Source organism: Podarcis filfolensis (genome assembly GCF_964270895.1).
Source record: "Podarcis filfolensis genome assembly, chromosome: 6".
In the NCBI taxonomy this organism is placed as follows: domain Eukaryota; kingdom Metazoa; phylum Chordata; class Lepidosauria; order Squamata; family Lacertidae; genus Podarcis; species Podarcis filfolensis.
The window spans coordinates 57,122,679-57,134,041 of record NC_139609.1 but is presented as its reverse complement, the minus strand read 5'-3'; the positions used below and the strand labels follow the sequence as shown (position 1 = coordinate 57,134,041).

At 42.2% G+C, this 11,363-nt stretch overlaps 1 protein-coding gene across 1 annotated transcript; it reads left to right on the top strand.

Moving 5' to 3' along the window:
- The first annotated feature begins 3,327 nt into the window (after nucleotides 1-3,327).
- On the top strand, nucleotides 3,328-11,013 carry CIMAP3 (ciliary microtubule associated protein 3). Its single transcript, XM_083619770.1, has 6 exons — nucleotides 3,328-3,521; nucleotides 4,862-5,004; nucleotides 5,327-5,425; nucleotides 6,709-6,848; nucleotides 8,002-8,119; nucleotides 8,850-11,013. The coding sequence occupies exons 1-6, from the start codon at nucleotides 3,377-3,379 to the stop codon at nucleotides 8,919-8,921; spliced, it is 717 nt and encodes a 238-aa protein (XP_083475896.1). The 5' UTR covers nucleotides 3,328-3,376; the 3' UTR covers nucleotides 8,922-11,013.
- Nucleotides 11,014-11,363: the final 350 nt, after the last annotated feature.

Sequence of the window (11,363 nt, the reverse complement as noted above, 5' to 3'; positions counted from 1 at the left end):
TAACCCACAGCGCCACCCGCGTCCCAGTTATTTCTTTAGAATTCATTATTAACAAACTGTTAATTTTGTGTTTAATGAAAAGGACACTTACATTAATACATTGCTTCTGCAGCATCCAAAGCATAGCCTGTCATTTGCCCAGTTTGGTGCCTTTGTGAATAGTGGCAACATCATGGCCAGCACAGAATTAAGCTGTGGAAAAACATTCTGCAGCAATTCTGCTTGTATACAGTATATGCTCATCATCCTTTACACTTACCATCATGATCCAAGAGCAGAGGTCTGAAAGTTGAGTCATCTTGGATGGCACAGGGCATCTGAAGGGGAAACCTGGTTCTCCAGGAATGATGGAAACTGGAAACTGGTCATTCCCCAAAAGGGTGCAGTGATGGAGGAAATGTTTTGGCAACCATGTATAGCTGCAATCCCCTACTCAGCTGAGTATAGGATTGATTCAACTGGTAAGGCCCCTCAAACTCAAGTGAGGAATACTGTGCTGTAACTCATACTCTAGAACTGTAGTCTTCAACTTTTTCAGGCTCACCTATAACCCAGAAATGCATTTGCGGAATCATTTATTTAATGCCATATATTTGTCTGGTGGTAGCACTGCTGATATGTCCCACATTAAAGCACCTTGGGATGCAATATTGGGTCCAACCCACAACTGAAGATCAATGCTCTAGAAAACAGAGACTCCACATCATGCCAAATATGTCTCATGACTATAAAAGAAACAGCTTCTTCCATAGAGAAGTTGTGCCCTGATGACACTACCCCTCCACTGTTTTATAAAAATGATGCAGACCAGAGGTAGGCAACCTAGGGCCCGTGGGCCGGATGCAGCCCAATTGCCTTCTCAATCCGGCCCGTGGACAGTCTGGGAATCAGCATGTTTTTACATGAGTAGAATGTGTGCTTTTATTTAAAATGCATTTCTGGGTTATTTGTGGGGCATAGGAATTTGTTCATTTCCCCCCAAAAAATATAGTCCAGCCCACCACATGGTCTGAGGGACGGTGGACCAGCCTACGGCTGAAAAAGGTTGTTGACTCCTGATGTAGACTGTTATGTCATAATTAGACCAAAGCGATCCAAGGGTTACAGTTCTATAGTATGTATGATGTCAGGCTTGGCTGTCCCTGAAAAGAACCACAGTTCTGTTATTTGAGAGGGGGAAAGAGATCAGCTACTTTTATCTGTCCCTGTTAGATTTATGCTCTACCATGCCACTGAAGTCAGGTTCAAATGTATGGCCAGGTAAGCCAGTTTTTGTGGGGGTTTTGCCGGGTACATGCTGTTAGTTAGTATAATCTATTTAGAATTTATCTTCTGTGTGAGTTCATACCACTTAATATTTCAGAGTTCATACTCAGGCCCACGTATTTCAATGTGACATTCATCAAGTGCCAACAGTGTCCTAGGTGCTGTACATAAAAGTTAAGCAGTCCCGAACAAAGGATCTGCAAGAGAATGGTGCAAAGATGAGTCAAGGATTGGCAAATGACTAGGAATAGTAGGACAAGGGAGAGTCAGCTGGCAGGTTTGTGGCAAGCAACATAATGGCAGGCTAGACTACAGTGGTACCTCGGGTTACAGATGCTTCAGGTTACAGACTCCACTAACCCAAAAATAGTACCTCAGGTTAAGAACTTAGCTTCAGGATGAAAACAGAAATCGTGCGGTGGCAGCGGGAGTCCCCATTAGCTTAAGTGGTACCTCAGGTTAAGAACAGTTTCAGGTTAAGAACGGACCTCCAGAACGAATTAAGTTCTTAACCCGAGGTACCACTGTACTTATAAAGGTCCGTCCTGGAAAGCTGTCTGTGGACAAACGAGATGAGTGCCCCAACCGCATAGTCACCTTTGACTGGACTTTGGGGTCCTGAGGTTCTTTACCATTTTGTAATTTTTAAAAATGCCTGACTCCATAATTTTCAGTCATCAAGCAACAGGGCTGTAGAGGTCACTATGGTGCATTAGCACCATCGAAAAGGAGGAGCAGGCAAGAGAACAAAGCAAAAAGGTGTGTGAGGCAGCAGAACCCATTAAGTCTCAAAAACAAATAGCTCTTAATGATCAAGAGTGACTAAAAAAGGTGCACATGCCACACAGTACGGATCATGGCATTGGTATGAAAAGACTTTAGTCCCCATGCCCTACAACAACCAAGCCTAAGTACATATTCTTACCCTCTTTAGCCCTGCCTCCACTTCCTTCCCTTCTGTCAAGACTGTGAGACTGTAAGCTCCACAGGGCAAGGATCTGTCCTTTTGCACTCTGCAAAATACCAGGCACACTAATGATGGTAAACAAATAAATAAGTCCCTCTCACCATTTTTAATATAATTAAAGTAGCATTACTGACTTCTTTCCCTACAGCATCTTAGCAATGGAAGGAAGTGTTCTCCAGCTGCATAGCACTTAGCACCAATCTGCTGCTCTTGAAGTGGTATCCCAGCTTAAGTGTATTTATTTCTTAAATTTCTACAGCCACCTTCACCTGAGGATCAAAAGTTGGTTTACAATATCAAAACACAAAAATACATACCATAGAAGCAAATGAAAAGAATACCCATCCTGTGCACACACAGGATGAATCATTAAAGGCCATAGATTGTTTAATTAGTCAAGGGCCTGGGAGAAGAGGTATTTTTATTAATTAAATTAAACTAAATTAAAGCAATTTGACTAATGCAAGCATTTGAGCCAACCCATAAATCATTCAGAAATTAGAAGAGAGAAAAACCTGACTTGATTAAGCTCTAGTTGAACAAGCAGCATAACTTGTTTATTATACCTTTCCACTATAATGTATAAGGTGGTACTGCCCCTCCATCACCGATTTGTTTTGATCAAGGAGAACAGGTTCGTTCTGGCTGCACCTGTCTACAACCTTGGGTCCCTCGCTATTGTAGGACTACAACTCTCACCATTCCCACACAGCTTAGCCAATGCTCAGGGGTGATAGGAGTCGTAGTCCAAGCTCCTTCTACTTTTTCAGCACTACTTCCCATGCTCCGGGGTAAGCCCTGTAACTGAATGCAGGTCCGAGATTGGAGCCTCCTACCTATAAGATACATCCTCCCTCATCACCACCATTGTTAAGAACAGTACGTGTGTATACTCTCTTTCTCGCTCTGCTCTCAGTCAGAAGAAGACGACTTGAGCCAAATGGGCCAATTTAGGAATTAAAAACGCACGCAAATGGGAGAAGAGCTAGGATGGCTACAATAAAATAAGCACTAGTTACACTTAGAAATATACATATTTGGAACACGTGGTTGAACCTCCCCAGCGCCCGGCGAGTAAACACACGTGTGTGCTTTTTCTGGTCCTCTCTCCCTGCCGCAGCTTTTGTCCATAGCTCGGACGAAATGACGTACTACCGCTCAGGTCTTCCGGGCGTTGCGAATAGATTCCACCTCGGTGCATTTCCATGGCAACAGGGAGGCTCGGCACACAAGAGGAGCGCCCTCAGCTTGGTCATGGGACAACGCCAGCTGACGTGGGAGCTCTCAGGTGAGGCGGGCACGGATTGGCCAGAACGAGTGTGAGGCGAGCAGGTCGCCCAGGTGCGCCAGGCGAGCTCACGTCTCCCTTCTCCCCCGTCCGGGGAATGGGCTGAAAAGGGAGCTTTTGCTGAGCTGAAACGGGATCTTTCCCTCAGACAGTTTAGCCCACCCCTTTCTTTCGCCGTAGTTACACACCACATACATTGAAAGCACATAATTTCCCTCAAAGAATTCCGGGCACTGTAGTGTGTTTGGCGTTGTTGGGAAATGTAACTCTGTGTGGGGTTACATAGAATTATTTGAATTCTACAGAACGTGCTTTCGAGTGTGTACACAACCTAAACATATGGCCATTTAGAGTCCCCAAATGAGAAATACACGCCAAGGGTAGTGGTAAACCAATAGGGTTTTTTACCCTCTGGTGATACTGTAAAACTTGCAGTTGTCTGCCCAGGAATCAGCTGCATGTTGCAAAGGATTCTGGGGCATGCTAGCAGACCATGCAGAGCAGTCTTCGTCATGACTGGAGCCACAGCAAATTTTTCATGTTTAACTCTACGCAATGTAGGGTAGCAATCACAGAATTGTAGAGTTGAAAGGGACCCTGGGGATCATCTAGTCCAGCCCCCTGCATTGCAGGAATATGCAGTTGTCCCATAACGGGATCAAACCTGCAACCTTGGCATTATCAGCACCCTACTCTAACCAGCTGAGCTGTCCACCTCTTTTACACACTTTACTGGGAGTGAGTCCAGTGGAATTCAGTAGGACCCCAAGGTCAGAGTGGTTCTTGCTTTATGTTTTAACATTTAACAATGAAAAGAGATCGCACAAAAAATAATTCTCAGTCCTGGAGCTGAAGAAGTCATTTCTGTTCACTTGTCATTTCTGTTTATTTCCATCCCTGCGTATAAAACATCCCATTTTAATTCTTATTGATTACTAGTTGTTCAAACATTCCCACCACTGTGTATGATAATGGAATTTCATTGTTCATTTGAAGTTAGATGTCCACCATTATTCCAATATGCTTTGACCGCAGTTGGCTCCCAGGCTGAATTCAGTACAAGGGGCATTTCAGGGGAAGTGTGCATCTGCAGGGTCACCACCACTACCCTGGGGCTTCCCCAATCTTGCTGCCACATCCCCTCCCATCACTGCTAGGAGGACACTGTAGCTTCTGCTCCCCCTCACAAGTCACTGCTGATGACAGTACAATTGGCAGAAAAATGCACCATACCTTTATTTATTTTTGTATCCCATCATTTGTCGGTAGTAGCAGTACATGCTGCAAGTCGGATGGTATTCTTTCTAAATGACACTCATAACTATTCCTGGTTTTTGCAGCTGCACAGCAACGAAACTCATTTGGATCGTGCCAGGAGAGAAGAATATTCCCCGTTTTTTACCCTCCAGATCGGTTAGGCAATGAGAATGTGCCAATTAAAGGTGATCCTGATCGTGGACCTGGAGCTTATAACTATGCAGAGGTAAACTATACTGTATTTGATTTAGCTGTATTTTCTCTCTACGTATCTTCACTTTGAAGTAAAGAAAGGAAATTTGGTATCCATACTCTCAGTGGAACTGCGTCTAAAAATGGGCTGCCCTTTGCATTGTGCCTCAATACTTTGTTCAAGTTGGTGCCTATGCCCCTATCTCACAGGATTTTAAGGATTAAATGTTTCAGGAACTATGTACACTGCTCCTTGGAAGAAGGGTGATGTATGAATATAACAAATAGTAAAGTGTATAAAATGTGTAGCATTGTAATAACCAAAGTGCTTTTCTTTCCTAAATAAAAATTAATAGAAGGACAACCTTCTATACCAATTGGCTCGCAGACCAGAGAGTACTAAAGGTTACACCATGGGAGCAAGAACAACCCCACGTTTTGGACTACTCAGCAAGGTAAAGACCGCTTTCAGTCGTTACTGTACTGTGTTTTATATAGTCTATTATACTTCCTCTACAATAGTCCTGGAATAATTCCATTGATTTCAATCTGGCCTCAGCATGTCTGTCCTGAAGTAAGCTGTTTATGGAATTAGATGTTAGCAGGTTTTAAAAAATGTCCTGAGCCATGCTCTTTAGGTGCTACAAGGCTCTGCTTTTGCCGGTTCTTAAACTGCAATCTTTATTTGTTACATGTATTGTGCCACTAATGAAATCTTAATTGATAAATAGTATGAGTTGTAGCTGATTGAGCAATTAATTAAATATGATGAAAAAAGCATTTTCTAAAGAAAAAAGCAGTAATTCTTTGCTTTAAGTGATAAATAGGGATATTGCAGCAAGCATCCTCTTAGAAGAGGCATTCTCTGTTCTCCATCATGCAGGGTTCAAGGTGGCAGAACACATGCTTTGCATGCAGAATGAGGGCTGAGAGCAAAAGAACTCTAGCTCAGACCTTGGATAACCATTGCCAGTTAGAGTAGACAGTACTATGGACCAGTGCACTGACCAGTTCACTGACCCAAGATAAGGCAGCTTCAACGTAAGAAATTTAGTATTGCCATTAAATTACAATACTTGCTGAACTTTCCTTTGCCCAGGAAAGGAAATTAGGGCTGCAGTCTTTGACACACATTATTGAGTAAGACCCATTGAGTTCAGTAGGACTTACTCTGAATAGACCTGGTTAGGACTATGCTGTAAACCTCAATGAACTGAGTGGAATTTAATGAGTATGTAACTCCACCTTCTTCCTGGATTGTCAAGTCAAAATGAATCTGTAGTGTGTGAATTACAGCATGGTCCACAACAGTGCAGGAGACCCTTTCACCTCCCTCTCCAAGATGGATCTCTGCCCTACTTCCTCCGTCTTCTTCCCAGGAATCCCTGCTTCCAAACTCACTTTTCCTGCCCCCTCAAACACATAGTTACCCCGGCAACCTTTGACGTCTGGCTCCCCAGCCCAAAGGATCCTCCTATGGCCTATCAGCACCTTTTTTATAATGCTAACAGGTCTGCTCTTCTTCCCCATAGCCAGCCAGGAGAATTTGCATAAGCCAGTCCAGGAATTCCCAGAATTCCCTGTCTGGCACAGTTCTGAACCTTAATATCCCAGTTAATCAAAATCCTAGTATTTATTCGTTTCTAGTGTTTAGCGGGGCAACCCCCTCACCAGTACTATAACAATATTTTAATAGAGGATTTGTCTTGTAACTTAATTTTATATGCTCCATTTATAGCATGTGACTCCTGATCCTACTGCATACCAGTCTATATGGATCAGAGACCACCATAGGCGCCACCAGCCGACACATGTCTCTTTTTGCAGCAATATGCCACGATTTTCTGAGAAGCTTCTGGACAAAGACTTTTATCCTGGGTACCATTTTTCATTTCTTGAATTACAAAGCTTCCCCTTATAATGAGAGCAGCAAGGTCTTAATGAAAGCTCAAGCGGGGCCAAGGATTATAGTCACCCAAACTGATAATGTAATGCAGAATCCTGACAGGATGGAGGTGCTTTTGGTGGGTGATTCCCTGCCCTGAAATTGATGAGGTGGCTGTTCTAGACAGGGTTGCAATCCTCCTGAAACAGCAAGATCAGAGCTTTGGGTACTCCTTGGTCCAGCATTGTCACTTGAGGCCCAGGTGGCTTCAGAGGCAAAGAGTGGCTACTTCCAGCTCTAGCTGATTCACCATCTAGTCCTGGACCAGAATAACCTGGCTATAATCATGCTTTGATGCCCTCTATATTAGATGACTGTAATACACTCTACATGGGGCTATACTTGTTTACTAACCAAAACAGGGTGGTCCAGCCCACAGCCCACAAGCTGCATGCAGTCCTTGGCAACAGTCAAGAAAGGCCATCTTAAAGCCTTAAAAATATTTTTTTGCATCATGCGTTGTTAAACAAAAGTGCATATACTTGTTTGTGAACTGAATTTGTTTAGTAACTAAATATGTTAAATCTTTAAATCTTGTATTTAATTATATATATTTAATTAAATATATCAATTGTGTATATTAAATATATTGTGAACACTTTAATTTACAATATAGAAATTTAATTCAGTGTGTGGCCCATAGGTTTTGTGTAAAAGTACTCTTGCAGCCCACTTGGTATGGAAAGTTGGACTGCCCTGGTACAAAAGCTGCAACTAATACAGACTCTATTTTACATTATTTTCATGAGACATTATTTCCTACATGGTTTTGTATGGGCACTGAGAGCCAAAGTTCATTTTTGTAAAAAAAAATAACAACCCTGAAATAAAAAATTACAGGGATCCCTAATCTCTTGCCTATTCTTAGTTGCTTTTTGCAATTTACCCAAATCACTGTTGAGATGTAGCTACAGTCTTCTTTAAAAAAATAACTCTTAAATTTACCAGTCTAGTATAAACATGACGGAATAAAGCACAATATATGAAGACATTATCTCAGTGTATTAATGTGGAATGTGTAAAGTGCACAGCATAATGGAGCATATTAGTTCACTGAAGAAATGATGCAAAGACTTTTCTCTCTAGACCTGGAACATATGACCCATATGGCATGCCACACAGGCATGTCACCTGGCCAGGGAAGTTTGGGGCTCCAGACTGGTCTTTAATACCAATGCCAGCGAAAAGAACGCTGAGAAGTGAGGTATGAAATTCAGATACAGTTTTCTAAATGATCATTGTGACAATTTGGGGATTAAGAATGTTAGAATCTCAAACAGGCTTGATTTCAGCAAGGGAGAGCCATTTTTTTCAGGGCTGTATCTGTCATGAACTGGCTGGGTACAGAAGAGTGGTGGGAGGCACCAGCTGGGGAACCCCCAACAGAACCCCTAAAGGGTGAAGGCTCAGAACCAGGGGATTGGTGGTGGGACAACAATGAGTGGTCAGAGGGAGAAGAGGGAGCAGACTGGGAGGAGTAGGTGCCAGAAGCTGATGAAGTAACAGGGTTTAGTGAGCAAGAAGAGGCTGTGGCAGGCAGCAGTCCAGAATCAGAGGCAGAAGTGGAGGCTGGAGAGTCTGGGGGCCAAGAGGCAGAGATGAGGCAATCTGCTGAAGAAGCCAATGGGGTCTCTCTCCTGTTGTGACCAGCTTCCGCCCCCTGGTCTCCTAGAACCCTCTGAGGTATAAAGAGGGCAGAGCAGAGACAAGGTGTCGGAGTCTCAGACCCCTTGGGAAGGACCCGGGAAGGAATAAGAGATCTTTCAGAAGACAATAACATACATTTCTTTCTGTGGAATTCCTTTGTCTCATACGGTTTGTTTTCTGGACATGGAGCTATAGATAGAAATCTGCACTAAAACATTTGCTTCTTTATTGTGCTTATTGGGTTTTTGAACAACGCTGAATATATTTTATATTTGTATTTGTTTTAGCTGCTTTCGGACAAAGAGTTTAGGAAGCACCGGAACCTAGTGGCCTACCTGAGCATATACTACAGTGATTAATTACTCTGGTTGGAGTCGTTCCTCTTCTGTGTACTTGAACTACCAATTTGCCTTTGTTTGTTTGTTTTTTTGTTAAGGGAAATTTAGACTTTGTTAGTTGTTTGTTACTCTGATTCAGTTACCAGATTGCTTCATAAACAGCTGTCTTGTTATGCCTCTTACCTTCCTAGTTTTATTGCCTAGTTCAAAACTGTTGATTTTATGTGAAGCACTCATAACTGTGAAGCCAAAAAGTATCTTAAAATGTAGGTGTCTTGACTCTTGCCTGTTGACAACAGCTATTCCAGCCCTTCAGTTTTCCTTCCTTGCTGCATGTGCCAGTCCTCCCAGTTTGCAGTCAGTTAGGCTTGGAGAATTTGTAAGCACAGATAGTCACTGACTCACTTTAATTTGTAGACCAACTTTGGAAAATCTTGCCAACATTTTGAGTTACGAGGTCACAGTGCCCACAAAAGCCATGTCAAATACGAGTCGCTACTGCCTGCAGCAGCACATCCTGGTGAAATTCCCAGATCCAGAATCTCCTGTACCTTTTACTTCTTGACCCTCCTCATGCTATTTGCATCACAAGAGGCCCTGGAAGCATGTGGCTCATTTATCTGCTGTTACTGTGTATGATATGATGATAGGTGGCCTGGTATGTATGTCTAAGCACAACAGTGCCTGCTTTCCATCTCTGCATTTTCTTTTATGCAATGTTCTCTTCTTTTGCATAATGCAGTTACGGAGGCTGAAATTTGAAGTAGGCAACAGGGGAGAGGTGATTCTTAATGCTGTTCACTCTTGCTGCTTTACCACTGAAAAGTGCACCGCCTACACAAAGAGACCCTCTGCTGGGGGAAAGAGAGGCTTGGTTCATACCAAGCAGCAAACCATGGTTTCCCTAGATGAACCTCAGGTTTGTGCAATCTCTCCTTCCTTCTCTACTTTCATGCCTGTGGAGAGGAGACCTTTATATTTTTAACTAACCAGTTTCTTGAGATGTCCAAACTTGGATTAATAAAATGAGATCAGAAACCACAGTTCTAATTTTGCTAGTTTTCACTATTCAGAGTTTAAACAAACCAGAGTTTCAAAAATTCTGGCATCATGAGGAACTATTGTTCTTTTAATTCAATTGTGGAAGCTTTTGATCTTCTCCTTGACTTGCATGAAAGAGGAGGGATGGGAAGGAGCATGTGAGCTTAAGACTCTTTAACTTGTTCTCAAAGTGAAAAACCATGGTTTCCTGTTATGTCTGAACTGAGGCACAGGTACTTTACTTAGGAACATGTGTTTGCAATATGCTATAAACTTGTACTCATGGTATATGAATATTTCATTGTGAACAACTGTAGGCTCATCCATACAATCTGTTCCTTGATCTGTTCTACAACATGGGAGGAAATACATGCTTGATAAGAAACATGTTGATAGACTACTGCAGCTTTCTCACTCAGCACTGGTAGATAGTATATAGCTAGCCCACAACCTGCTATTTGTTGCTGTTCTTGTCTTATCTATGGCATCACGATAAAGTGGGTTATATCAAACACTGCACAAGCAGTGGCCCACTTGCACAGTGGGACTTCCTCTTCCTCTCCTTTACTCATCCCCCCCCAGCAGGTTCAGGGGGTGCTCTGAGAGAGAAAATGCTATTGCACAAACAAAACTCTGTTGCATGTGCAGAATGTTGGATATAACCCAATATATCTATATAACCCTCCCTATTTATGGAACTTGCAGTTTCCTTTGGAAACTCCCGATTTCTCTAAACATTGTTTACACTTAACTGTTTCACGTGGGAGCCTTGTGATTCCAGTGGAGCCACATGCTGATATATCATTTCCTACAGTTCCTAAGTACGACTTCCCTTATACATCTTGCAAGCTAGAGGGTTCAGATTAGACAGTGTGTAAAACCATGTGCCTTACAGCAAAGAAGAAATATTTACAGTTGACAGAGAAAAATTCAAAGTGAAATAAGGCCATATAGTGCTTGATGTTCTACCACCCATCCAGTCCCTTGCTTTTTATTATAATTAGTAATGTGTCATTAATAGCCAAATGTATTTGTTTTACTGTTTTACTGCATAATAAAATTCAGAAAATTATTCTGTGTGGTCAGTGTGTATGCTTTTCATTTTCAAGGGATTAGCATATCACTCAAGTAGTATGAATTTCATTGGCAGTTAATCTGATACGGAATGTATAACTCCATTCTGGAGGCATAAGATACAAATAATGAATATTCCCCCTATGATAAGGGCTGGATTATGTGTTCCTACTATTCTAATATTTTTTCTACAATTTATTAATAGGCATCTATAGAGGCAAGCAAGGTTTACTTAAATTAAGCCTGTTGCAATCATATCCACACCTGTTATGAAGTAACTTGGTAGTACTTGTTTTACGGTTTATTCAGTATGTTCCATTGAGATCAGTTGGGGTCATACCCAAGGAT